This window comes from Syngnathus typhle, linkage group LG13 (genome assembly GCF_033458585.1).
Source record: "Syngnathus typhle isolate RoL2023-S1 ecotype Sweden linkage group LG13, RoL_Styp_1.0, whole genome shotgun sequence".
Classification (NCBI taxonomy): domain Eukaryota; kingdom Metazoa; phylum Chordata; class Actinopteri; order Syngnathiformes; family Syngnathidae; genus Syngnathus; species Syngnathus typhle.
Window position 1 is genome coordinate 8063592 of NC_083750.1, and position 25501 is coordinate 8089092.

Here is a 25501-nt window from a genome sequence, read left to right on the forward strand (position 1 = left end):
TTTTTTTTTTAAGTGTGAAACAACAAAACAAAAAGCACACCAGTGTCCTTATTCAAATTCCCTCATTCATGACTAATTTTTATTACCTCTCTTTATTCAAGTTTTCTGAAGAAACATACAGAGATAACGTTCAAAATGTCAAGGGGGGGGGGGGATTCAATCTATATTACAGTAATATAAATTAAATACAGAAAAACATTGGAACTAGTTTCTTATTTTTGATTCAACACAAGAGCGGTTTGCGTTATTGACATCTATTGTTGTTTCTCAACGTGTTTTCTGAAGCCGACAACGATGTAACATGCGTTTACTTCTCTTATCAATCAGTAACGAATCAATATCTTTAATTAACATTACAGAGGGCAAGTTTGTGGGTCTCGGAGTTTTTGCAACAATTTAATGTCAACAACCCGGGCCCACATATTTACAACAAAGTTAAAAGAAAAGAAAAGAAATTTGAAGCGTTAATGTACATCAGTCAAACGACCAATTCTGCAAAGGCCAAGAAAGTGCAAGGTCTTTTGGATATAGGCAAATACTAAGCATAGATACAAAATCAAACTGTTAACTCATAAATTGCTCATCAAGTTTGGATTGAGTAAAGCCTTTAAAATCCGCAGATGGATGAAAACTGATTTGTAGCCACGAAATGCTGGTCTGAATAATTTGAATAACATTCAGTGTCAAGCTTGGTTGGCAACGTGCAGCTGAGATAGAAAAGCTGCTAATAAATTCAGCAAGCAGATCCTTTTTTTTTTCCGCTGTGGAGTCACGGGACTGTGTATTTTTCAAAAAGAGACATTTTACTACACACAATATTGTGACCTCATGGCTATGTGTCTCTCAATGCGGCCAACAGTCGTGGGATGGGACAGTATTAAGACAGATGAGCCCCGAGATGTAGAACCCCCACCCAGCCACCCGACACTCGGCCACCGCTTCCGAGCTGTCACGTTTGACGGACTCGCGTGAGAGTTGACTATGTGTAGAAGATTACTTCGGGAATCTGTCCGTCCTCTACTGACGTGCCATTATTGTTACCCGCCGCATAGCAGAAGGTGAAGCAGGTCTTGGTGCCCGTTGTCGAAGACTCGTGTGTTATCTTTCGCATTCCTTTAGTCCCGTAATGAGAGTCTGGACCCTGTAGGAAAGACGGAGGAGTGAGTAACCACATGGAGTTGATGCAAAGTATTTTTTCCTCATCAACTTCAATAAAAACATGAATATAGACCTTGAGTGTAGCACAGGCAGTGTAGTTAACGTTGGGCAGTATCTCCACCGGTTCTTTAAACATGACTCGGAAAGTGTTGGCTGAGCCGTCGCAGCTGAAGCCTGTTTCATTCTGGCCCAGCATTGTGTTACTGTCCGTGTGAATAATCTACACGAGGAGAAGAGAAACACAGACGTTACTGGAATCCAAAAACAACACGGGCAACAATGACAAAGCCTCGGGATCATACCTGAATGCTGACTTGGTAATCCGTCGGTCCGTGTATGGAGCCGTACAGGCCGAAGCCAACCACAAATATTCTTCGGTTTACCGAGAACCTAAAAACATCATGTGATTAGTTTAAGAGTGCCAAGGTACCACCATTTAGACAAAAGTAGTTGAATTTCTCTTCATTCAGCAGCCTGGCGGTTTACCGTATGCGGTCGCTTGTCCCACTGTAGCCCCAGCGACTCGCCACCGGTCCAAACCGTGTGATGCTGCACTCCTTCCCGCGGAGGCAGCAGCGAGGCCGATCGATGAAGTCTACACGCGGTTTAGGGTTCACTGTGAAGTGGAGGAAGAGACTCACCACCTCTCTATCAGTCAGTATGCTGGACTGGGCCGGGCCTGAGGGAAAAACAAAATGCACACGCGTCAATGGCGACGGTAATAATTAAGGGAAGTTATGCGTCGTTTCGGTTCACCTGCTGCAAACTCTTCAATGGTCATGAGAGGGAAGCGGATGAGTGTGAGGGCCTTGCCCAGCACTTTGCGCTTGTTCTCTGGGGTGGGCTGCAACTGCTGCCGGTGGGCCTCCGCCTCGGCCCAACGCACCGCGGCGCCAAACAAACGCACCTCCCGCACGCCTAAGGTGTCTCTCTCCAGCACGGCAACCAGCGTATCTAAAAGGGGATGGATAGAGCGAGGTAAATAATCATCAGACGCAAGCAACGGATGTTAAAATTGAGGGCGAGTAGGAAAACGATACCAAGGTCAACGTCTGTAAAGCCTTCGGCGGCGAGCGCATCTCCTGTGTTCTTATCAATGTTTTCTAGGCAGAGGCTGGCAAGCTGAGGCTCATCAAACAGACGTGCCTGAAACAAGAATATACGCTCACGAGGACATACGCACAGTAATCCATGCCTTGGTCACGTCTCGGATCGGGTACTGTGATGCACTTTGGAGTCGGCCATCAGAACGGAAGAAAAAAAAAAAGATTCTTGAAAATGTCTTCCATACAAAGTTTGTCTGACCTGTGTGAGCAGCATGAAAGCATTGTCAGCTCTCAGGTTCTTCTTGAGGAACTCCACACAATGTGCCTCCAGAGCTGGGACGGCGTATTTTTTAGCGGTATATAGAGTTGTCATCACGGTCTCTGGCCCAATCTGAACTTCATCAGAGTACAGAAACCTGCACAGGGTCAAAGTGGATCATTTCTTTATTGCCCTTCTCTCTAATTGGCCTTCAGAATGAATGCTGTTCCATCATTCACGATTGCTCTAGATTATAATGTACATGGCACGATTGTGCACCATTAGATTACATTACATTTCACAAAGTACGCAAAAAGACCTTAACAACAAAGCCCCCAAATGAACACACCTTGACAGATTACGGATCTGACAGGATAGGATGGCTGCGGTACAAAGGAACAACGCAGTGAGCAGTCCCAGGAGTACGTAATACTATTCCAACTGCTGCAGCCCCGGTGGCAAATGCAAATAAGAACATGCACACTTCTGTTCGTGCTTACTTCAACAGCGCCAGAAAGGCGGCTGGTTCCACGTCAGGCAGCTCGATTTCCGTTGATGTCGTCGCCATTCCGCCGTTGAACATCGCGTCAAACACGGCGCTTCCAACGGCCAAAACAAACCTATCAGTGCGAGGCACAAGCAGCCAATCAGATTAAAGTAGCACCACCGAAGCTTTGTGCAGTCAAATCCTCTTACCTGTGTGCAGGTATCCTCTGGACCCCCATTCCTTTGCCCACCAAGAAGTGAACGTCACTGAGCACTTCGTTGTTGAACAGAAACGCGAGCCTCTCCTTCACGGTGCTCTTTGTCGCCTGCCAGTTGTACACCGGCTCTCGGTACACCAACACAGACGCGGCAGCCGGAGCGGCGGTGGGCGCCGCCGCTGGGGTGGCGTTCGACGCCGGGACGGTTATCATGTTGGACGCCGGGGTGGCCATGCCTCCGGTGGCTGCCGCACTCGCCGCGGTCGGCTGCTGAAGAGCACCCTGAGGTGTTGGAGGAGCTCCAGAGGTCAGAACGCCGTTGCCATCTAAACCGCCAGGCCCCAGCTGCGGGTTAGACCGTCGAGTAGCTCCCTGCGGCCCGCCGGCTGAACCTAACGCTCCGCCGTTGGATGCCGGCATTGAAAAAACGTTGTTGCTGGGTTGGCTGTTTCCCAGGGGACCCGGGCTGGCGAAGTTGAGACACGGAGGTCTGCCACTGTTATCACCAGCAGCCATCTTGATGAAGCATAGGCGTAAACAACACGCTTCTTCGGCCAAGATTCTTGTGCTATCGACGTCAAAAAGTGAGTACAGCGCCGACAGCACCCTCTACCGTTGGTCTTCTTTCTCTTCTACGTTTCTGGCAGACCGGGCACGTCAAGTACATTTCTGCCTTCAGCGCCCTCTAGCGCGTAGGTTGGGGATTGGCGCCGATCACGTTTGACAATGGGGTTTTGATCAAACCTATTCACAAGCCTCATGTGTGTTTTTTAATCCCTTTTATTATATTCATAAATACTTTTTTTTTATTTTCAGACACCCGTACATGAACCCTTTATGTTTGAGTCAAACGTACATATGAATTAATTAAAACTTCTTCTGCTGGCTACTTTTTTTGCGATGATATTAAGAGGCAAGCCCTAAATAAAGGCCCGTCACTGTTTCTTGACTTTTGACTAAATGTACCCCACAGTGGAGTCCCTTTGTGGAAGCGCGATTGCAGTCCCGTCACGTTGTCCATCGTGCTGATGGCGTCCTCCCATCACCTCCTCTCTTCCTACTCCTCATCTCAGTGACGTCACAGCGGTGAGGGGAGCTGTCCTGCTGAAACAAGATGGCTGTGCGGGCGGGAGGAGCAATGCAGGGGAGCAACCAAAGTGGACACAGGGTAGTAGCCCTGAGCCGCGCAGAAGACGACAGCCGCGCGTAGCGAGCGACGAGCCATTTTGAGAGAACACCTCCTTTTTCTTGCACAAAATTGGCCTTGACTCATCCGACGGAGGGAGCGAGATTGCCAATCACGATTAAGACAGGAAGCGGCGGCTCAGCGGAGGACAGCCGGGAACCCTCACGCCACGCGACAGAAATGTCCCTACTATGCGTGGGAGGTAAGATTGAAATGAACATCTTATCATTTGCTCGTTTTTATTTAGTACTGCACCAAGCTGTCAGACGGCTGCCCCGCTGATTGTAAACTCTTAGTCTTGCAACAACACGTTCACTTAACTCGCACGTTTTCCTTACTCACGGGAGCGCATTGGTGTGTGTGTGTGTGGGGGGGGGGGGGGGGGGACGTGAGAGACTAAACAGATCGTGCCCATCAATGTACCTAAAGCTATAGACAGCTTTGCATTGAACTGTCTTTTCCTGCTTGAGGTAATAACGTTACTGTTAATGGTTTTCTTCAGTGTGCGAGTGCGTGCGTGTGTGCGTGTCCTCCACTCATCCACGCGCGTGGGCAGACAGATGAGCAAGATGTGGAAAAGCCCCTGCCGTTGCCGCGTTGTTGCGCTGCCGCCTCCCTTCTTCCCCCCGCTTGGCTGTAGTCGTGAGGGAATACTCGCTTGGTGGAGAGAGGTGCGCGTCATTTCTCACCATTTCCCCCCCCCCTCAAGCGATGCGTCATCTCCTCCCACCTTACTTCCCGAAAAAAAACACCTGATGCTGATGCTGGTACCTCTGTGATGAGTAAGACTACTACAATTGCACATTGAAAGGGAAGTACGTGGATTGCTGAAGTCAGATGACCCCGCCCCCCGCCGCCCTTTTCATGGGGGGGGGGGCACTGGGAAAATAATCCATTTCGTTTATTCCCAGGTTATCATTCTTTGATTGAAAATGTGCTCAATGCATGCTTGAAATAAAACTACTTTTAACTAAATTTGGTCAAAGAACATTCAACAGAGTAGTTAAGGCAAAAATCAAGTTTCGTATTCACTGTCGGACCACCTACAGGTCTCCCCGCTCTAAATGTGAGTAATCGCCGTCGTGTGTCAGAGCTCGTGGCCCTTGTCATATATGTAATGGTGGGCAAGTAGGGAGGCAAGGATAGGTTAAGGTGCTTGAAAGTCACCTCTTCTGCGTCAGTGTTGATGCCAGCCCACCTCATCTCATCCTACCAGGCCCGCCCACTGACTGTCCCTGCACTGAGTCAGTGGCGGGGTGTCGTTAAAGCCCTCCGAGTTCCCCATTCATAAAGGCCGGCTGCGGCTGCTGTCAGGGCCGTAGACTACGAGACTTGGCAGAGTGCCTCGCTCTTGTTCCTTTTACATCATTCATACACCTGACTACTGGAGCTATTTCTGGCCTCCACAGTACTTGCGCTTCTTCAAGAGGCCACGTTTCTTCAGTGTCAATCCGCCACGCAGATGGATTTGACTCGTTCTTTTTACCTCCCAAAATGTATTCCTATACTCGCGCACGCTCAATTCCATTTGAGAAAGTGCCAATACATCAAATGCTGTGCCCCACTTGAACATATTTTGACACGATTGCGTTGTCATTTCTGGCTGATCCCAAATCAGCGACTCCCTCGTTTACATTCCTCAAGAGTTCATAGTGCGCTTGCTGTTGAGTCTGTTGACATGCATGGCATCGCCGCTCAATTCTCACATGTCAAATGTTTGCTGTGTCAGGTATTTAAAGAATGAAAGCCCAGCATATAAAATGGCTTTACATGCAAATCAGATGGTGAAATGCAGTGGATCGTATACGCAAAGACTACACAAATGCCAATAATGTTCTTTAAATAATAATAGTAATTAGTAAATAACAGCAATATCATTTCAAAAGCATCGGCCATAACATATACAACTCAACTGATAAAAAAAACTAAAAATTCAAGAGAAATGATGTGTTTGCATAATTGTGCACACCCTCATAACTGGGATGTGGCTGTGTTTGGAATAACCAGTCGCATTTAAATTTGTTCCAATTGGGAGTTAACACACACTTGGCACCATTTCCAGTGCCTTTGATGACGGTTGCTCTGTAGTAGAAGCCTGAAGGTTCGATGACAACGCCAATTTTATGAATCTAGGCTAGCTATCCATCACCTGCTTCCAGTAAAATGATCAGTTGCCTATGTGTGCCCCAAAAAATTGCTACCGAGTCTTGCGGACACTCCTTGTGACAACCCAACCTGTCATCGAGATTTATGATCGCCAGCCATAATTAAGCTTCAGCCTTTCACGGACCAAAATCCAATTTGGCTTCATATTGATCCTCCTCTCCATGCGTTGATGCGTCTCTTTTGATACCCAATGCAGTAAAACTTTCAAAGTCAAACGCAACCCATTTTTGAGAAAACAATTAATAATTGCCCAAGTCGTTTTTCTTATGACCAAATCAGTAAAAAAAAAAAAAAAAAATTGCGTTAAATTTAAAGTGCTACTGCATGAACTTTCACAGAAACTCAAAAACAAACGTAACAAGAATTGCACATAAAGGGCCTTGCTGACTCAATTTATTTGCTGGTTACTATGGTGACGGGTCATGATGTGACAGACCACTTTGGGGAAGAAGGTGATACTGGTTTGCGTGAGAGTGACGTAGAGATTGTATTGAACAAGAGTGCGGCGGAAAACACCATTAAAAATGTATGCCTACTCTTGGTCAAACGCTGCTGCAGTGAGGACTGTCACTATAAAATGAAAAGATGTTCTGTTTTGTTGCAAATGAAAGCAGATGGTGTTCTTGTTTGTAAATCTGTCCCTCTGTGTGGTTCCACAGTGAAGAAAGCCAAGCTGGATGGACCCCAAGGTAAGTCATCAGGTGGACGGCATGCGGAGAGCTTTGCCGCCGTACAATATGGCAGGACAATGGATGTCATAAAATTACAACAATTCAACGATTTTTTTTTTTTTTCCTCTCAGAGAAGTTCAACACCTATGTCACTCTTAAAGTACAAAATGTGAAGAGCACAACCATCGCCGTCCGGGGCAACCTGCCCAGCTGGGAGCAGGACTTCATGTTGTGAGTGCTTTCGATTCCAGCATTGTTGTTTTTTTTTTATGTAATGGTTGGGTAGCAGAGAGACACTCGACTGTCCTTCAAAGCGACTTAAAGTAACTCTCCCAGCCTTAGGTCTTAATTAAAGTTCCACCTATCTTCCTCCAAGCGTGTGATAGCATCGCCTTCATTCATCACCCCTCTTCTTGAACACCTTCTACCACGATTAGCTGCAGTTCTATTTTTGTTCCAGTAAAGGTGTGTTTTCAAATTAACTCTGTGTTTTGCTCTCTTTTCAGTGAAATCAACCGCTTAGACTTGGGTCTAACTGTCGAGGTGTGGAACAAAGGCTTAATCTGGGATACTATGGTTGGCACAGTGTGGATTCCACTTCACAATATCAGACAGTCAAATGAGGTTGGCCACACCAGTCAAAAAAAAAAAAAAAAGGGCCCATTTTTTGATGCTCATCTTCTCCATTGCACACACAGGAAGGCCCGGGTGAGTGGCTGACGTTGGACTCTCAGGTCATCATGACTGATAACGAGATCTGCGGCACCAAAGATCCCACGCTTCACCTGATGTTGCTGGACACACGCTTTGAGCTGCCCCTTGGTTAGTGCATCACCTCTGCCCTTTTGTTTTTTTTTAGTAACCTCCACTGGGTGGGGAAATAAGACAACAAAAATGTCTCAACATGACCTACTTTTGATTTTTGCACGCGAGATGTGTGTTGGTTCCCTCCCATCAATCACACCGTGCTCCTTTTACCATTGATTAGGTGTTATTTTCCCCACTGTTTCCCCTTCCCCCGGGCGATATTGAACATCCGACTCCTTCGTTTGCCGAGCCAGCCGCCCTATTTATAGGTTCTAAGGCTTCGAGTGAAATCGAATCGCTTCTTTCGTCCTTGTTTTAGCTCGCCAATAATATAACGCAGATCAGAGATGCTATTTTTAGCTTCTTCAGATTTTGCCTCACCTGAGTTTGATTTTGCCTTTCAGACATCCCGGAGGATGAGGCCAGGTACTGGGCCAAAAAACTGGAACAACTTAATGCGATGAGGGAACAAGATGTAAGCGCAGATTCTTCACACCAGAGCACGGCAACATGATTAATGGCAACTTTCATTTTCTTCAGTACTCATACCAAGAAGAACAGGAACGCCCACTCCGGGCTCCGAGCACCCAGTGCTGTGAGTTCATTCATTGTTTTACGTTTTCGCCGTGGTCATGTGATTGGATTGCTTTGGTGAACATCATGCGGGTTGTCGTGCGGTGGAGTGCAAACAGTTAGCGTGGCCACACCGTCAGAGATCAATAGCGGGGGATCAGGTGTCAAGCTCCAGCAGGATGCTGCTCTACTTCCAACATTGTGTCCCGTCGACTCAATCTGCTGAGCCGGCAGTCTCCAGTGTCGACATTTATTCTTTGCCAGAGAATGTTAGGATGCGGGCTTACGTTTGGATAAGATTGTCATTTATAAACGCAGCGTGTCACAATATTTTCTTTCATTTCAGGTAATTGGAGTTTATGGGGCGATCAACAGAGTGAGTGTACACACACATTTCAGTTTTTTTTGTTTTTGTTTTACAATAGGGACAGTGAGCAAAAATGAAACAAAATCACAACAGTAGAGAAAAAAAAAAAGGCTGCCCAAACATCTTCCTTCAAATATGCTGAATCGTGGCTTTTTCATTCTTGCATTTTGCTATTGTTCCATATTTTGTATGTCTGCTGGAACACATCTTCTTCATTTATTCAATCCTAGGAAGAAGATACACATCTTAAAAGATTCGGAGAGAGCGCCACATGAATGGGAACAGAAAAGTGAGCCAGGAAAAAAAAAACAAAAAAAAGCTAAAAAGCACCTCTGGTCTTAAAATAGATTTTACGTGCCCAGATGGTGAAAGAAGTTCACCTGGTCCCTTTTTCAAGAGACTCATTGGCAATGATGAATAGATGCTGTTCCCAATATTAAGGTCCCTCATCACTTCCCTGATGCGAGTAGGAACAGATTAGTTGCGAAGCTAATGACGACATTACCAAAGTTTTCATTTTCATTCCATTTGTGTCCTCCGTACTTGATGACCCCAGACGATGACCCCGACAGCGCCGTGGACGACCGAGACAGCGACTACCGCAGCGAAACCAGTAACAGCATCCCGCCGCCATTCTACAGCACATCCCAGCCCAACGCGTCCGTCCACCAGTATCCAATCAACCACCAGAACCGAAACTCCAAAGGCGTCTCGTACTCCGCCAACAGTCACGACCTTGACTACAATCATCAGCGCACCGTCAGGTGGGTTGGAACCTGCTCATTACAAAGGTTTATTTTTGGAAGCCCTTCATCAAATGAAGTCATTGAGTCAATTTGAGTTCTTCAATTGGAATTACTCAATGAATTTCTGTGCCCATCGTGAGAACCTCAATGGGCCGGGGCAGACCAAATGTGATTTGTTGTTTACGCCGCTGTTCCATTTCTCACATCTTCTTGACATCTGCAAAGACTGAGAGTGAAAGTGTGCAAGGCCTCCCTCCGCCTCTCTCTTTATGAATTATTCAAAATGCAATCTAGTGGTCAATACGGCACAAAAGATTAGCTGCTTGTGTGAGTGTCTTGGACAGGGCAACCCTGGCGCATTTTCTTTGTTGCTCCTCCGCGACTTGGCATCGGCGTTCACTCCTCACATTCCGTTTTCATGAGCCCCATTCATTGTGGTGCAAACGCATTTCCTGTACTTTTTGTTTTGTCATTTCTCTCGCAGCCTTCTGTCACGGTCTATTTCCTGACAGTCTCCTCTCCTCTCTTCTTTTTTGCTTTCAGTCCCACTGGAAGCTATGCATCGTCCGCAGAGTTGAGTCGGTGCAGCAGTCAGCTGAGCGAAGAGGACTACGGCGCCGAATACGCCGAGCGGGATCCTTACGACGAGAACGACTCCTACCATTCGTGCCACTCCTCGGTGAGCTACAGTAAAGGTTCCCCGGAATGGGACCCTGACGAGACCCAGGCGACATACAGTGACGAAGGAGGCTACAGCAAAGATGGCGGCGAAGAGACGGCTTTGTACGAGGAAGAAGATGGTGGCTTGTATGAGGTGGAAGAGGAAGGCCTTTATGAAGATGAGGACTTGACATATGACGATGACGACGTGTACAATTTGGATGGGAACCTCAGTGAGGATTTGGAACCTCCGTTCACGCCCACCCCCACGTCCACCGCCCCGCCAGCTCTCGATGCGCCAAGCTCGAGACCTCCCCTGGAAAAACAAACCTCGGTACATGACAAACAGCCGCAACCGGCGAATCAGGCGTCCGGCCAGGCCCCGCCCGCTGGCGTTGCCCCGACGGCACAGCCCGCTCTTGGTCCTCAACCGACCAAACAGAGCCCGCCCCAAACGCAGGCACAAACCGCTCCGTCTGCCGCTTCCTTCTTCTCAATGGCCAAGCCTTTAACAGCCGCAGTCACGGGCTTAGCCTCCACTTTCCTGTCTTCTGTCCCCACCGCCCAAGCTCATCCCCCGCCACCCCCCGCCGCATCGGAACAACATCAATCTGCAGTAGCAGCAAACAATCTTCCGCCTTCCCACCCGGCCACCTTAGCTGCAACTCAGCTCCCCTCGGCTGCGGCGGGCCCCGCTTCCCAGCACGTTGCAAATTCCACTCAGCCCGCGCCTCTCCTCAATGGTTCCGCCACTGCGCAGCCAGTCGCCCCTGTGGACGAGGCTCCGCAAATGAAAGAAGAGCTTTGGTTGGAGGAGGAAAACGTAGAGGAGGAAGCCAAGGTGTCTCCTACGCCCCCAGAGGAGAATCTCAGCACGGAGCAGGAGTACCTTGAAACAAACAAGTCGCCAACCCCTGAGGAAAAAGAGATGCCACCTGAGAGGTAGGACAGACACCAAGCATCACAATATACTTCCTTTATCAGTTTAGTTTTTCTTTCATCTCAGGCTTTGCCGTTTTGCAAAATGGCAGCACGTTTGCAGAAACATATTACCGATTGAAAAAAAAGGAAATATATCGTGATTTTTCCAGACACGTCTAGCTCCCTATCTTTGTCACCAGCACAAACAATCAAAACAATTTCAACATATCACATCCAAAACATCTTTGTCAGTCTTCCAGTGATCGAGGAGCCCAAAGAGCCAGTGGATCCCGCAATCCGAGCCAAAGAGAACTGGCTAAGACTCTACAACAAAGTCTTGGACCAGCTTCGGGAGGTAAGTGCCCAGCTCCCATTTATCTCCATCTATTCAATTAAAAATATATAAGTTCCAGAGATTTTAAAGCTGTCGAGAGAGTCTTTGAAATATGTATGTGAAGTGCATTATTTATTTATATGCAAAAAAAAAAAAGGAAAAAAAAAAAACCCACACAGTACATGAGGTTGTGAGGTTCTGTTTCGAAAGCGTTGGAGGCCACAAAGCATGTGGAATGTGTTTCATGCTTTTCGACATCAAATATTGACGCTTTCTTAAAATACAAAATTTTATGTCACAATGTATCACCAGAATGTTGCTGCTGCTAAATATTTGGTTTGCACTTGCATTATTCACATATTTTGTTGCTATTCATTGTTTTTAAATTGAGTTTATTAATCACTTGCTTCCGTGTTTTATGTTGCTGTATGTGTGTCACTGTGTTTTCCTACACTTGGCCTCTGGTTCTTTCTTTCTTTCCTGTCTTTCCTTTTTTTGTGCGTGCGTGCCCGGCCCACTTTGTTTTTGTTGCAGTTTCATGTCATTGCCATAGCGACACTCGCATGCACTTTTCTTGGCCATGATTGGAGCATGCTGAGAGGTAGGTTCAAGCTGATGGTGACGCAAAGTCAATACTGGCTAGAGCTAATAAGTTCTTAATAAGGTCAACATATTTTCTGTTATCAAATCACCTTTTTTTCCACAGATAGAAAAGCAATATTTGGATTTTTTTAAAATTGTATGTAGATAACAGTCCATTGATGATATGTCACTCGGATTAGCTAATGAGACACTGAATTGTCTTTTCCCCGAATAAATATAAAAAAAATAAAATTAAATAAATTCAAAATAATAATAAATAAAATTAAAATAAAAAGGAAATAATAAAATTCTTAATTTTTCTTTCAGGCGCGAGGAGAAACGTCCAGCTCGCTATGGTTTGGTAAAGGAGGGTGAGTGTATGTTTTCCAGTGCAAAATAATCCAGATATGAAAACGAAGACAGTTTGTGTCTTGGTGTTAAAGACTGTTCAACTCACTTGAATAATTGCACACAACATATATGAATCGACAGTTTTGATGAATATTTATGATACAATTTACTCTATTATTAATCAGGGGGGGGGGGGGAATGAATACTTGGCTGAATTGAACGAATTGGAAGAGTGGAGCAAGAATCCATTAAATCTGGGGGGGAGATTAGATTTATTATTATTAATTTTTTTTGCAAGGACCTTCGGGGTTGTTTCCACCCTTGCGTTGCATGGCTCGTGGAAAATGTGATGATGGGTCTTCCCTTTTGTATGCAGAATGGGAGGTGCACTCTATAGTATTGACAGCATGCCAGACCTTCGGAAGAGAAAAGCCATTCCTCTTGTCAGGGATCTGGTAAGACACACACACACACATTTCAAAAAAAAATTTTTTTTTTTTTTAACACTAACTTTTTTCTCAATGTGTTTTTTTTTTCTACCACTGCTTCATTGCATCAGGCAATGGTAAGTACTCTTCTATCCGATGTAGATTTTTAAATTCTACACCCTCCTGAATTAACCCAATTTTGTTAATATTTTCTCAGTCGCTCGTGCAGAACTCGCGAAAGGCTGGAATCACCTCGGCAATGGCCTCAACAACTCTCGGCAATGAAGAGTTGGTGGGTTACCTTTGTCTGCTGCTTCTTAGCCATGGGTGCCTTTCTTTAAATTCCTCCTGGTGTGTTTTGCAGAAAAGTCACGTTTATAAGAAAACCCTGCAAGCTCTCATCTACCCCATCTCCTCCACTACGCCGCACAATTTCGAAGTGTGGACAGCCACCACCCCGACCTACTGCTACGAATGTGAAGGCTTGCTGTGGGGCATCGCCAGGCAAGGCATGCGCTGCTCCGAGTGTGGCGTCAAATGTCACGACAAGTGCCAAGATCTGCTGAACGCCGACTGTCTGCAGAGTAAGCTGTCGCTCGTGCGTAAAAACGGACCGGCCGCATTTGCCCTTCCTCCCATTTTCTTCATCCACCCGTCTGTAAAGGGGCCGCTGAGAAAAGTTCCAAGCACGGAGCGGAAGACCGAACGCAGAACATCATCATGGTCCTAAAGGACCGCATGAAGATCAGAGAGAGGAACAAACCGGAGATTTTTGAGCAAATCCAGGAAGTCTTTGGCCTCGACAAATCAACGCATGGTACCCAGATGAAACAGATCAAGCAGAGCGTGCTTGACGGCACGTCCAAATGGTCAGCAAAGATCAGCATCACCGGTGAGACTCATCGCACATTCGTCTTCATTTTCGCTTGGATACATCTCACCTGCTTGTGTCCCCGCAGTGGCTTGTGCACAGGGACTCCAGGCGAAAGACAAAACTGGTTCCAGTGATCCATATGTGACCGTCCAGGTGGGAAAGACCAAAAAAAGAACCAAGACGATCTATGGCAACCTCAACCCAGTCTGGGAAGAGAACTTCCACTTGTGAGTAACATTAAGACCCTTTGAAATGTCTTTTGTGTTTGTTTGCTAACAATATCCGCGGTTCCTCCAGCGAGTGCCACAACTCTTCGGACCGCATCAAGGTTCGAGTGTGGGACGAGGATGACGACATCAAGTCTCGCGTCAAACAGAGGTTCAAACGTGAGAGCGATGACTTCCTCGGGCAAACCATCATCGAAGTCCGCACGCTAAGCGGGGAGATGGATGTTTGGTATAATCTAGGTGAGTTCATTTTTTTTTCCAGTTGGAGATGGAAGAGCCAACTCATGACGCACGTGCTCTTTATCTTACTTTTGCATCTGACAGACAAGAGAACGGATAAATCTGCTGTGTCGGGAGCCATCCGCATGCACATCAGCGTGGAGATTAAAGGAGAGGAGACCGTGGCTCCATATCATGTCCAGTACACCTGTCTTCACGAGGTCAGGGAGAAATGTTACAATTCCATCCATCCATCCATCCATCCATCCATCCATCCATCCATCCATCCATCCATCCATCCATCCATCCATCCATACATCCATCCATCCATCCATCCATCCATCCATCCATCCATCCATCCATCCATCCATCCATCCATCCGTCCGTCCGTCCGTCCGTCCATCCATCCATCCAGGAATGTCTATATAATAACAAGCTATTTATTTTATCTTTTTTTCTTCTTCAGCATCTCTTCCAGTACACCACCGAGGAACAGAACGGCGGCGTGGTAAAGATTCCCGATGCCAAAGGGGACGATGCGTGGAAGGTGTATTTTGAGGAGACCGCTCAGGAAATCGTGGATGAGTTTGCCATGCGTTACGGCGTGGAGTCCATCTACCAGGCTATGACGTCAGTGCTGCTAGTCATCTATGTTGATGGAGTTAAAAAAAAAATGTTTTGCATGACTTATAATGTTTTCCCCTTTCCTATCAACAGCCATTTTGCATGCTTGTCATCTAAATACATGTGTCCTGGAGTGCCCGCTGTGATGAGCACCTTGCTCGCTAACATCAACGCTTACTACGCTCACACCACCCAGGCCTCCAACAATGTTTCTGCCTCTGATCGATTTGCCGCATCCAACTTTGGCGTAAGTCCCTGACACGTTCTTTTTATTTTTTTTATTTTTTATAAACGATGTCTCTTTCAAAAAAAACGAAAAAAAATCTGCTCGATTCTTTCCGACCGGAATTCCCAGTTCTCGGGATGATCCGGTTAGTGAGCATAAAAACTCCCTCCGGGCGAGTTTAAAGCCAAATAAAATGGAGCCCAGCCCTCTTCTAGAAACATTCATGCGGTGACGGTACCAATGGATCTGTCAGCTGTGGTGTCTTTCATTTGTCATTTGTATTTTTAGAAGGAGAGATTTGTCAAGTTACTGGATCAGCTGCACAACTCCCTAAGGATTGACCTCTCCATGTACCGGGTACTGAATTCTGGCTTCTTTTTTTATGACTCTTGAGTCTTTTATCTCATATTTATCATCAAAACTTTTTAAGGAGTCATCAATTTGTGTCATGATAAGAATTTCGCTTATTCACCTGAACTAGTGACACGAATTGTGACATTTGAGCGTAATGAGATCGCACTTGAGCAGTGTTTCGAAATGTTTTCTTGACGCTACAAATCCAGAATATGCTACGTCCAACCTTCTTGCGTGTTTACTTTCAGAATAATTTTCCTGCCAGCAGTCCTGAAAGACTCCAGGACCTCAAGTCTACTGTGGACCTGCTTACCAGCATCACATTCTTCAGGATGAAGGTAACAATATGTAGGAGAATGTTCCGTTTTCATGCATGCAAATTTCCGGGCCCTTCTGTCAAGAAGCCCGAGGGCCATCTTGGGAATTAGCCTACATTAGCCTCGCCAAATATGAACTATCAGTGAGAGAAACAAACAGGTTGCTAAATATATTCTGGTTTAGGAATACATTTTCACGAAGCTCTTCTTTTTAGGTCCAGGAACTACAAAGTCCTCCCAGAGCGAGCCAGGTTGTGAAAGATTGCGTGAAAGCCTGTCTCAATTCCACCTACGAGTACATCTTCAACAATTGTCACGACCTCTACAACAGGGAATATCAGACGGATCCTGTAAGATAAGATGAACAATGTTTGTGAGGAATGGAAATGTTTATTAACGTGAAGGTGTGGCTCTTCCTGTCCCCCAGTCAAAGGCGGTTCCTCCAGATGAGCAAGGTCCAAGTGTCAAGAACTTGGACTTCTGGTCCAAACTCATCACGTTGATTGTGTCCATTATAGAGGAGGATAAAAACTCGTACACACCTTGCCTTAATCAGTGAGTCGTGTGTTGGAATGGAATATCTTCTGCAAAAGTAACTTCTTCGTGAATTGAGGGATTTTGTCTAAGGAGCTTGTTTGCTCTTCTAGGTTTCCACAGGAACTCAATGTGGGCAAGATCAGTGCTGAGGTCATGTGGAATATGTTTGCTCAAGACATGAAATACGCCATGGAAGGTCAGCACCGCTTGAAGGGAGGGACATTGGAATAGTCTGCTTTTTTTTTTTTTTTTTTTTCATGAAGTACTTTTGCCCTCTCTGTAGAACATGAGAAGCATCGTCTGTGTAAAAGTGCAGATTATATGAACTTGCACTTCAAGGTCAAGTGGCTTTACAACGAGTACTGCAAAGAACTGCCTACATTCCAGAAACATGTACCTGAATATCCAGCGTGAGTATTTTTTAGCCAGGGACCTACTTTAAGTAGCATGAGGCAACAAATCACCTTTTTATTTATTTATTTTGATGCTGCTATATTTCCACTGCAGGTGGTTTGAGCCATTTGTCATTATGTGGCTGGATGAAAATGAGGAAGTATCCCGAGATTTTCTTCACGGTGCCCTGGAGAGGGACAAAAAAGACGGCGTAAGCACTTTAATGCCAACGAAGCACGAGAAGATGGCTTGAAGCTCTGGGCTAATTGAGGATTGGACCTCCTCGTGTTGATTGCTTGCTCTTTCTTCTTGTGCAGTTCCAGGTCACTTCAGAACACGCTTTGTTCTCCTGCTCTGTGGTGGACGTGTTTTCCCAGCTCAATCAGAGCTTCGAAATCATCCGCAAACTGGAGTGTCCCGACCCTCAGATTGTTGGCAACTACATGAAGAGATTCGCAAAGGTGACCTTCACCTCCATCTTTTTCTTTCTTATTTTTAACCACTTCACTGTCCTCATTGTGTTTCTCTTTCCCAGACCATTGGCAATGTTCTGCTGTCTTACGCTGACATCATAGCAAAGGAATTTCCAAATCACGTGAAGAAGGAGAAAGTGGTAAGTGTCAAGACAGACACCGGGACTCGAACCAACTCGCGAAAAGGCATCCGCTGACGCTAGTTGACGATTCGTCTTAAATCCTCTAATCAGCCATCAGCAAATTCACCAAAGGCCCTCCCGGACAGACAATATAATGTAGCGTGTGCTTACATAATGAAATGGAGACAAGCGGCGCTCGATCAATAAGCTTTTTATTGTAAGAATAAACGGATACCGTTGCCAAATAAACCATCCAACTAGCCCTTCTCCCAACTGTCAGCATTCATCCCGCAGACTCGGGCGAGCAACGCTTTGCCTTCTTCCACTGGCCCCGCCTCCCCGACTCACTCATCCAATCACAAATCAGATACCTTTATAGTCTATATAAAAAAATGTCAGTACATTTTTAATCGTTCCTTTTTTACATTTTAATTGAATCATTTAAGAACCTATTTTTTTTTCATTTTCCTTTATTTAAGAGCAATGTGTTACAGCATATTGCAATAATAAAACCTGACTCTAATTTTTGGGATGAACCCTTAGGCCTACTGAGTTTAAATTAACTTGGTCATGACAGTGAGATTTAGAGGTTTTGCTTTGGTGGTGTAAAAGCTTTTGAGAAGCCCAATTCTACAGAGGTCCAATACCAGCACGCTATCATAAATTCTGCTTTATTATGGGTCATGGCAGTAACGATTTGAAGCAATGTTGAACGGCACTCAGAAATTCCCCCCTTCTCTGTAGTGTAATTGACATGGCCGGTTTGCGACGTTTCAAAGTGAATTAAGGCTGTGTAATTAGCTGAATCGTTGGAAAAGCCACAGGAAAGCGGGCAGCACTCCCAGAGAGACCAGTGCCTCAGAGGAGGATTTAATTAGTGAAAACTCCAGCTTCTCCTGCCTCGACAACTTCTTTTTTCAAGAGGGCAAGAATGGACTGCTTTCAGTCCTGGCAGCAGGTGGATGAAAAACAAGTGTGGAACTCAAAAGTGTCTGGACTGATTTTTCCCCTCCTTTTTTTTTTTTTTTCCCGCAGCCATGTATCATCATCAACAATATCCAGCAGCTCCGAGTTCAGCTGGAGAAAATGTTTGAAGCCATGGGAGGCAAAGATGTGAGTAGCGGCCACGGTCGTCTAATTCTAATATGATACCGCCAATTCATCATATTGATTTTTTTCTAGCTCAACGTAGAGGCAAGTGACTTCCTGAAAGAACTGCAGAATAAACTCAACAGCGTCATGGACGACCTCAGCCGCATTTTCGCTGTCAGGTTGGCGTGCCGCCGATGGCGTTGTCTCTCAGCGGTTGCGCAAATATTTTGCTGCTCTGCTTGATATCAATGCGTTCTTTGTCCACTGTAGTTTCCAGCCTCAAATTGAGGACAACGTTAGACAGATGGGGGATATCTTGGCCCAGGTCAAAGGTCAGACTGTGCCGGCAAATGGCAGCGTAGTTCAGGAAGCAGACAATGTTCTGCAGCCCATCATGGACTTTCTGGACAGCAAGTAAGTCGGGCGGGTTCGGTCAAAAGAGTATTTTCGTGACGTCGCGATCCTAACGTGAAGTTCTTTTACGTTTCAGCCTGTCGCTGTTTGCTAAAATCTGCGAGAAGACGGTTTTGAAGAGAGTGCTGAAGGAGCTGTGGAAACTGGTGATGAACACCATGGAGAAAACCATCGTGCTTCCAACGCTTACTGACCAGACGGTATGTGAGACGGCGGCTCTCTACAGCCGAACTTCCAAAGTCAAATACAATCAGCTGCGTGACTGTGTTTTATATGACATTGAGTCAATCAAGTCAAATCGAGTCAATTCCTCACCTAGATATCAAAAGTCTACACACCCCAGTTCAAATGCAACCATTTGTGATGCTAAACATTTTTTTTCCACCATTACGACCTATTACAATATCACTGAATATTTTCGAGAAGAAAGGTAAGAATAGCTGAAAAAAAATTGGTTGCAGAAGTGTACACACCCCTCCCTCGTAAATGAGGTCACTGTTCACATTCCAACTCAAATTGGAGTCAGCACATCATTTATGTGGCCAAGAATAGTTTGAATGTTCTAGAAGGCTGTTTCCTGTTTACAACCTTAATACATTGTCTGCCTTTTCTTCCCAGGGCACACAGATGATCTTCAATGCTGCTAAGGAATTAGGCCAGCTGTCAAAGCTCAAGGTAAGAACGCTACGATGGAGTCAACAGTAGAAGCCCGCTGCTAACACCCATCTTCTGCTAGGAGCACATGGGCCGAGAGGAGGCCAAAGCTCTCACCCCCAAACAGTGTGCGGTCATAGAGCTGGCACTAGACACCATTAAGGTACCGCACCCTGTGCAACTTACTAACAATTCCAAAGCTAAAACAAAGCTTTTCATTACGCAGCAATACTTCCATGCCGGCGGCGTGGGCTTGAAGAAAACCTTCTTGGAGAAGAGTCCAGACCTTGCGTCTCTGCGTTACGCCTTGTCTCTGTACACACAGGCCACGGACAAACTCATTAGGAAGTTTGTCCTCTCTCAGCATGCTCAGGGTAGGACATTTGAAGTCATGTGATCGATTAGTCAACTGGATGGGAAAAACACAGCGTGCATAATTTGTTGCCGTTCTAACAAATATCTATCTGTCTGCCTCTGTCCTCTCAGTCCACGGAGGCAAAGGGATCCGCTACACGGCCAACGAGGACACGCCACCGGAAAAACGTACAGCCTCGATTATATGTGGGCATTGTGAACTGCCCACACATTTGTCTTAAGTGGAAACGCTGACTCTATTTGCAGCATCGGGGGTGGATGCAGTTGGAGAGGTGGTCATGCACGTGGACATTCTACCTCAGCCGAACGGCGAGCACAAGATCAGCATCAAAGGTCAATAAATTGCAAGTCGTCTCCATGTTGCCAGTCGTTCCTTTCCATTCACGGAACTTCTTCCTTCCAGTGGTGGCGGCCAACGACCTGAAATGGAGGGCGCAAGGTTTTCGGCCCTTCGTGGAGGTCTACATCATCGGCCCTCACCTTAGTGACAAGAAAAGGAAGTTTGCAACCAAATCTAAGAATAACAGCTGGTCCCCGAAATTCAACGAGAGCTTCCAGTAGTGAGTATCTGCTTGATGGCAAAAAATAAGGATGGTTCTGTTTTTTGGCAACATTATGCAATGAAAGAATTCTGTTTTGGCGCCACCTTGTGGCATCATGGTGCCAAGGAACTATTTTTAAGTAAGAAAGAGCCTCATTTAGTCAGGTCAAGCTCTTTGTTATAAAAGTAGTGCTTTGCCTCCATCTTGCAGCATCTATTTGCAATTCTAAACCTTGGCAGACTGTAGCACATCAAATTTGAGTATGTCATCAGTGCGGCGTTTGTTTTTTTTTCAGCTCGCTGGGCACCGAGGTGGGTCCCGAGAGTTACGAGCTGCAAGTGTGCGTAAAGGACTACTGCTTCGCCCGTGAGGACCGCACGGTGGGTATGGCCGTGCTGCAGGTGAAGGACATCGCCGACAAGGCCAGCGTCACCTGCTGGCTGCCGCTGGGCCGCCGCGTCCACATGGACGAGACGGGCCTGACGGTGCTGCGCATCCTGTCTCAGCGCAACAACGACGACGTGGCCAAAGAGTTCGTCAAGCTCAAGTCGGACCAGCGCTCGGCCGAGGAGGGCCGCAGCTGAGGGGCCAGGCCCGCCACGTGCGGTAGACAAGCACACAAGCCTGCAAACGCTGTAAATTCCTTCGCCTACATTTTTGCAACATTGAGGGCAGAATATCTTTCTACAAATTCATGTTTCCTTTGGACACATTTTGACCCTTGTAGCTTCAGGTTAGCCACACTCATGATACTAACATGTCACTTTTTCTACAGCCAACACTTAGATGTGAAATAACGACAAGACACATGTGAATCGTTGGAGGATGACCACTTTTGCACTTTTGCCTCCCTGTATATTCAGGAGAGAGGCGCTAAGCTACGCTATGCTACGTCTGTCTGTGTATGTGCGTTGTTCTTCCACGCTTGTCCGTCTTGTGTCAAGTAGGTCTGAGACGCTGGTCTGAGACGCTGCTTCTTACGGTTCCTGTAACAGGGGTGTCCAAACTGAAAAGCGTCGAATCATTTGAGCTCTTTCGGTTTCCCTCCTCTAACAAACCTGATTCAAATGATTACGCTCATTATAAGGCTTAACAAACTGAAAATTAATTGGCGAGAAATTTGTATCCAGTCATAAGTTCAACGTCCCCTTTAATGCAAGTATGTCATATAAAAGCCGCAAGCCATATTTTGAACACCCCTGTTATATTTTAAAGAGAACCTCACTGACCTAAGTTCAGCGTCCACTAGGGCCCTCCTCCCCTCTCGTGTGTTCCGTGCCGTGGATAACGTCCTGCATGTTGAAGCCTCCTAGCAAAACTGTGATTTACCCGCTGTAACCATGGCAACTCCCCCCAATAATATGGCTGTCTCCAATAGTTGCCCAGTATGAGCATGATGCGTGTATCACATGTTTCATGTGACATTCCATTGTGTGATGTAATACACAGCGTGGAGCACATTTACTGTACAGCGGTACCTTGACATACGGGTGAGCCCACTTGCGAGAGAGACAAGGCATCACTTGGTCTAATTTTCTTCGAGCAAATATTTGATTTTTGCGTGAGCGTCAGCCATCCCGCCACTAAATGGCTGCAATAAACTCCACAACCTCCAGCCACTGTCAGGTCATGTGGTTGCCTTGAAATACATAAATCTGTTTTGTGCTCGCCTTTTTGTTTGTTTGTTTGTTTGTTTGTTTGTTTGTTTGTTTTTTGTGCAGGTATTTTGCCAAAGTGAGTTTTGTAACAATAACCTGATGTAGTTTGCTAAAGCAGAAGGACGTTACAATTATTTCTAGGCTGTTCATGAAAAGTTGATGAAAGTGGCAAAAAAAGTAGAAAATATTGAAGTTCAGTGAAACCAAAGGAAAAACAATGTAGCAAGTAAAGGAAGTGGTTTAGTTCTTTACATTTTAGTTTATATTTGAATATATATATATATATGGTTTTATACAGTACATTACTGTTTCCAGTCATTTCAATGGGAAAGGATGCTTTCAAATGAGTGTTTTAAGTTGAGCATAATCACAGCTTGACTGCAACTCATATGTCAGGGTACCACCGCACTTCCAAAAGGGCTAGCAGATCCCCCCCCCCCCCACCCCCCACCCTTACTCTGCCATACTGGCATGCCCACCGTGCAGTTCGTCAAGAGTGACATGTAGTACAGGTCAAGTTTGTATGTGCGCAAAAAGACGTTCTGAGATTGTGAGCAATACGAATGCACCGTCAATCAGTCCACCTGAAAACCAAGCGCAATATCAAATCCTATCCCCGTCATTTCCTTTTACTGAGGTCTCCTTTTGTCGAAGACGGAATACGTTTGTGTCCTTAAATGACTATTTGCCTTGAGAAGGACCCACTTTGCATGAACCAGAGCTCTTATTATCAAATGTTAATTTGAAAGATAAGCCATCGAGTTGCCGCCAAGCATTTATGATCGAATTTATGTTTACTGCAACAAAAAAAAAAAAGATGGGCTGACACCGCCATTGTCATTTTTGTGGTTCCGATTAATGATGTCATTGACTGTGACCAAACACTGCTGGCCTATCTCATGTTGTCTCTCCTCAATACTCTTAACAGTAATGATCAATAAGTCTTACTGAGCTGTATCTGCAAGAGAAACATTCATCTGTAACAGGGTTTACCTAACTTAATTTTTTTTTACACAAATTAGACTCAAAAGTGGATTACACATATAACCAATTTTTAAAATGGATGTGTAAAACTTTAGGTTAGCTTTTGAAAAACTACATATTGTAAAGAAAAATAAATAAAATGTCAATCAAAGACTTACACTTAGAAAAAAAAAATCCTCCCTCCTGGCACTTCAGCCTTTGTCAATGGGGTGCTGCTGTAAAAGCTTCCAACCTTGATCTCTAATCATATTCAGTGTCCAAATTATGAGGAGCACTCACACCCATAGGTGCAGTGACGTAGTCTTCACGTGTTGTCATCTATTCCAGGGCTTTTAAAACTCAAAAGTTTGCGTCAAGTTGTAACCTGTACAGAAAAAGAAATGGAGGGCTTTCGGCACCCGCTTCATGCCATATACTGCCGACCTTGCGGCAATCTCTGCTCAAGCACAAAGAAGACACACACATGCATGCGTGCACGCAGACATGATGACCACCCGTGACATAGAAAACGAAAATGCATGATGGGAATTTAATGTGCCAGCACGCATCTCCTTTTTTATTTTCCCCCTTTCTTCGTTTGTTTTGGAGAGAAAAAAAAAAAGCCGTGTAATGACAAATCCTTCACGTGTTTGTTTTCAGACAGGCTTGTGAATATGTCATCTGTTCCAAATATGAATGTAGTGTGAACACAGAATTCGCATGAGAGGGTTATTTTCTACTAAGGATGTTTCTAATTGATTTCCTATTCATAAACTGATTGTTCCAGAACTAGAATGCAGCCTGACTGATCTGCTTCCTATTAAAAGGACATTTGTGTCACAATCGGACTCTTTGGTATGTGTTTCTCTTTCTGTTGGCCCTCTGAACCAGTGACGTGCGGTGAGGTTCATGACTGGTTCATAACCCTAACCCTAACTAACCCTAACCCTAACCCTAACACTAACACTAACACTAACACTAACACTAACACTAACACTAACACTAACACTAACACTAACTAACCCTAACTAACCCTAACACTAACACTAGACTGCAATTTCACGTTGGATTGCTGGTTTGAATTTTTTTACTTTTATTATTATTATTTTAATAAACATTAAAACCTGTTGAAACTTGTCTGGTGTTTTATTCCTTGTTTTTATTTTTTGGGCATGAAAACAAAAATCGGACATTTGGTCAACTGCTTTACATGACAATATGTTTTACGTTATGTAATATGTGTTGGTGTCCCCCAAAATGAAGAGCAAGAAGTCAAATACACGTTCTTGACACGTACAAAAAATGCATAAACTTATTAGGTTCACCTGAACATGGTGGTGTACCTAATAGAGTGTCCGTATGACGTCACAGATCAATCAGCCAATCAGGAGGTGGGGGTGAGGGCGGGTGTGGCACTTCTCACTTTCAGTTAAGCATTGGCCATGATTTTTCCCTAATGAACTGGCCTGTTATTAGGTACACTTAAAAATGGCGGTGTACCTAATGGAGTGTCCGTGTGACGTCATAGATCCAACAGCCAATCAGAAAGTGGGGGTGAGGGCGGGTGTGGCACTTTTCACTTTCAGTTAAGCATTGGCCATGATTTTTCCCTAATGAACTGGCCTGTTATTAGGTACACCTGAAAATGGCGGCGTACCTAAAGGAGTGTCCGTGTGACGTCACAGATCAAACAGCCAATCAGAAAGTGGGGGTGAGGGCGGGTGTGGCACGTTTCACTTTCAGTTAAGCTTTGGCCATGATTTTTCCCTAATGAATTGGCCTGTTATTAGGTACACCTAAAAATGGCGATGTACCTAATGGAGTGTCCGAGTGATGTCACAAATCAACCGGCCAATCAGAAAGTGGGGGTGAGGGCGGGTGTGGCACTTTTCACTTAAACCAGGGGTGTCGACTTCCAGTCCTCGAGGGGCCGCGTCCCAATATGATTTCCAAGTTACCCTCGTTAAGTGCACCTGCGTGAAAAGTTTTAGCCACTTTCACGTTCTGCAGGAGCTAAAACTTTTCACGCAGGTGCACTTAACGAGGGAATCTTGGAAAACATGTTGGAACGCGGCCCGAGGACTAGAGCTTGACACGTGACCTTTGACCATGATATTTTCCTTATAAAGTGGCCTGTTATTAGGTGCACTTGAATATGGCGGTGTACCTAATGGAGTGTCCGTGGGATTCCCTCGTTAAGTGCACCTGCGTGAAAAGTTTTAGCCACTTTCACGTTCTGCAGGAGCTAAAACTTTTCACGCAGGTGCACTTAACGAGGGAATCTTGGAAAACATATTGGAACGCGGCCCCAAGGACTAGAGCTTTACACCTGTGACCTTTGACCATATTTCCCTAATAAAGTGGCCTGTTATTAGGTCAGTGCTTCTCAAATAGTGGGGCGCGCCCCCCTTGGGGGGCGCGGTGCTATTCCTGGGGGGGCGCGTCTGACCCTGGGGAACAGGCTTTTTTTTTGGCAGT

General features: G+C 45.5%; 2 protein-coding genes across 2 annotated transcripts; one reads left to right on the forward strand and one right to left on the reverse strand.

Annotated features, from left to right (window-relative positions):
- Positions 1–73: 73 nt before the first annotated feature.
- On the reverse strand, positions 74–3683 carry LOC133165248 (BTB/POZ domain-containing protein 2). Its single transcript, XM_061294749.1, has 9 exons — positions 3160–3683; positions 2964–3083; positions 2464–2620; positions 2199–2304; positions 1915–2112; positions 1645–1837; positions 1461–1548; positions 1232–1378; positions 74–1141 (listed from the first exon to the last, which is right to left on the reverse strand). Exons 1-9 carry the CDS (start codon positions 3681–3683, stop codon positions 980–982), a joined length of 1695 nt encoding a protein of 564 aa, XP_061150733.1. The 3' UTR covers positions 74–979.
- LOC133165249 (protein unc-13 homolog A-like) lies at positions 3622–23871 on the forward strand. The gene is made up of 43 exons (XM_061294750.1): positions 3622–3751; positions 4141–4555; positions 7179–7208; positions 7322–7421; positions 7697–7814; positions 7889–8012; positions 8402–8472; positions 8538–8592; positions 8917–8946; positions 9494–9701; positions 10227–11285; positions 11517–11619; positions 12508–12551; positions 12908–12986; positions 13091–13096; positions 13177–13251; positions 13324–13543; positions 13624–13851; positions 13919–14060; positions 14131–14300; positions 14385–14500; positions 14746–14909; positions 14997–15150; positions 15418–15486; positions 15732–15821; positions 16016–16150; positions 16228–16355; positions 16448–16533; positions 16621–16747; positions 16845–16941; positions 17048–17191; positions 17266–17343; positions 18361–18438; positions 18508–18596; positions 18688–18831; positions 18908–19031; positions 19450–19506; positions 19568–19648; positions 19712–19859; positions 19972–20028; positions 20107–20193; positions 20264–20420; positions 20698–23871. The coding sequence occupies exons 2-43, from the start codon at positions 4534–4536 to the stop codon at positions 20984–20986; spliced, it is 5583 nt and encodes a 1860-aa protein (XP_061150734.1). The 5' UTR covers positions 3622–3751; positions 4141–4533; the 3' UTR covers positions 20987–23871.
- Positions 23872–25501: the final 1630 nt, after the last annotated feature.

Bases quoted from the DNA above. Each gene is read 5' to 3' on its own strand.
- LOC133165249 (XM_061294750.1), top strand. From the start codon at position 4,534: ATGTCCCTACTATGCGTGGGAG. The intron at 14,061-14,130 runs GTGAGTAACATT...CGGTTCCTCCAG, and splicing joins TGGGAAGAGAACTTCCACTT to CGAGTGCCACAACTCTTCGG. The intron at 19,649-19,711 runs GTACCGCACCCT...TTCATTACGCAG, and splicing joins TGGCACTAGACACCATTAAG to CAATACTTCCATGCCGGCGG.
- LOC133165248 (XM_061294749.1), bottom strand. From the start codon at position 3,683: ATGGCTGCTGGTGATAACAGTGGCAGACCTCCGTGTCTCAACTTCGCC. The intron at 3,084-3,159 runs GTAAGAGGATTT...TCGCACTGATAG, and splicing joins CAGAGGATACCTGCACACAG to GTTTGTTTTGGCCGTTGGAA. The intron at 1,379-1,460 runs GTATGATCCCGA...CTCCTCGTGTAG, and splicing joins ATTACCAAGTCAGCATTCAG to ATTATTCACACGGACAGTAA.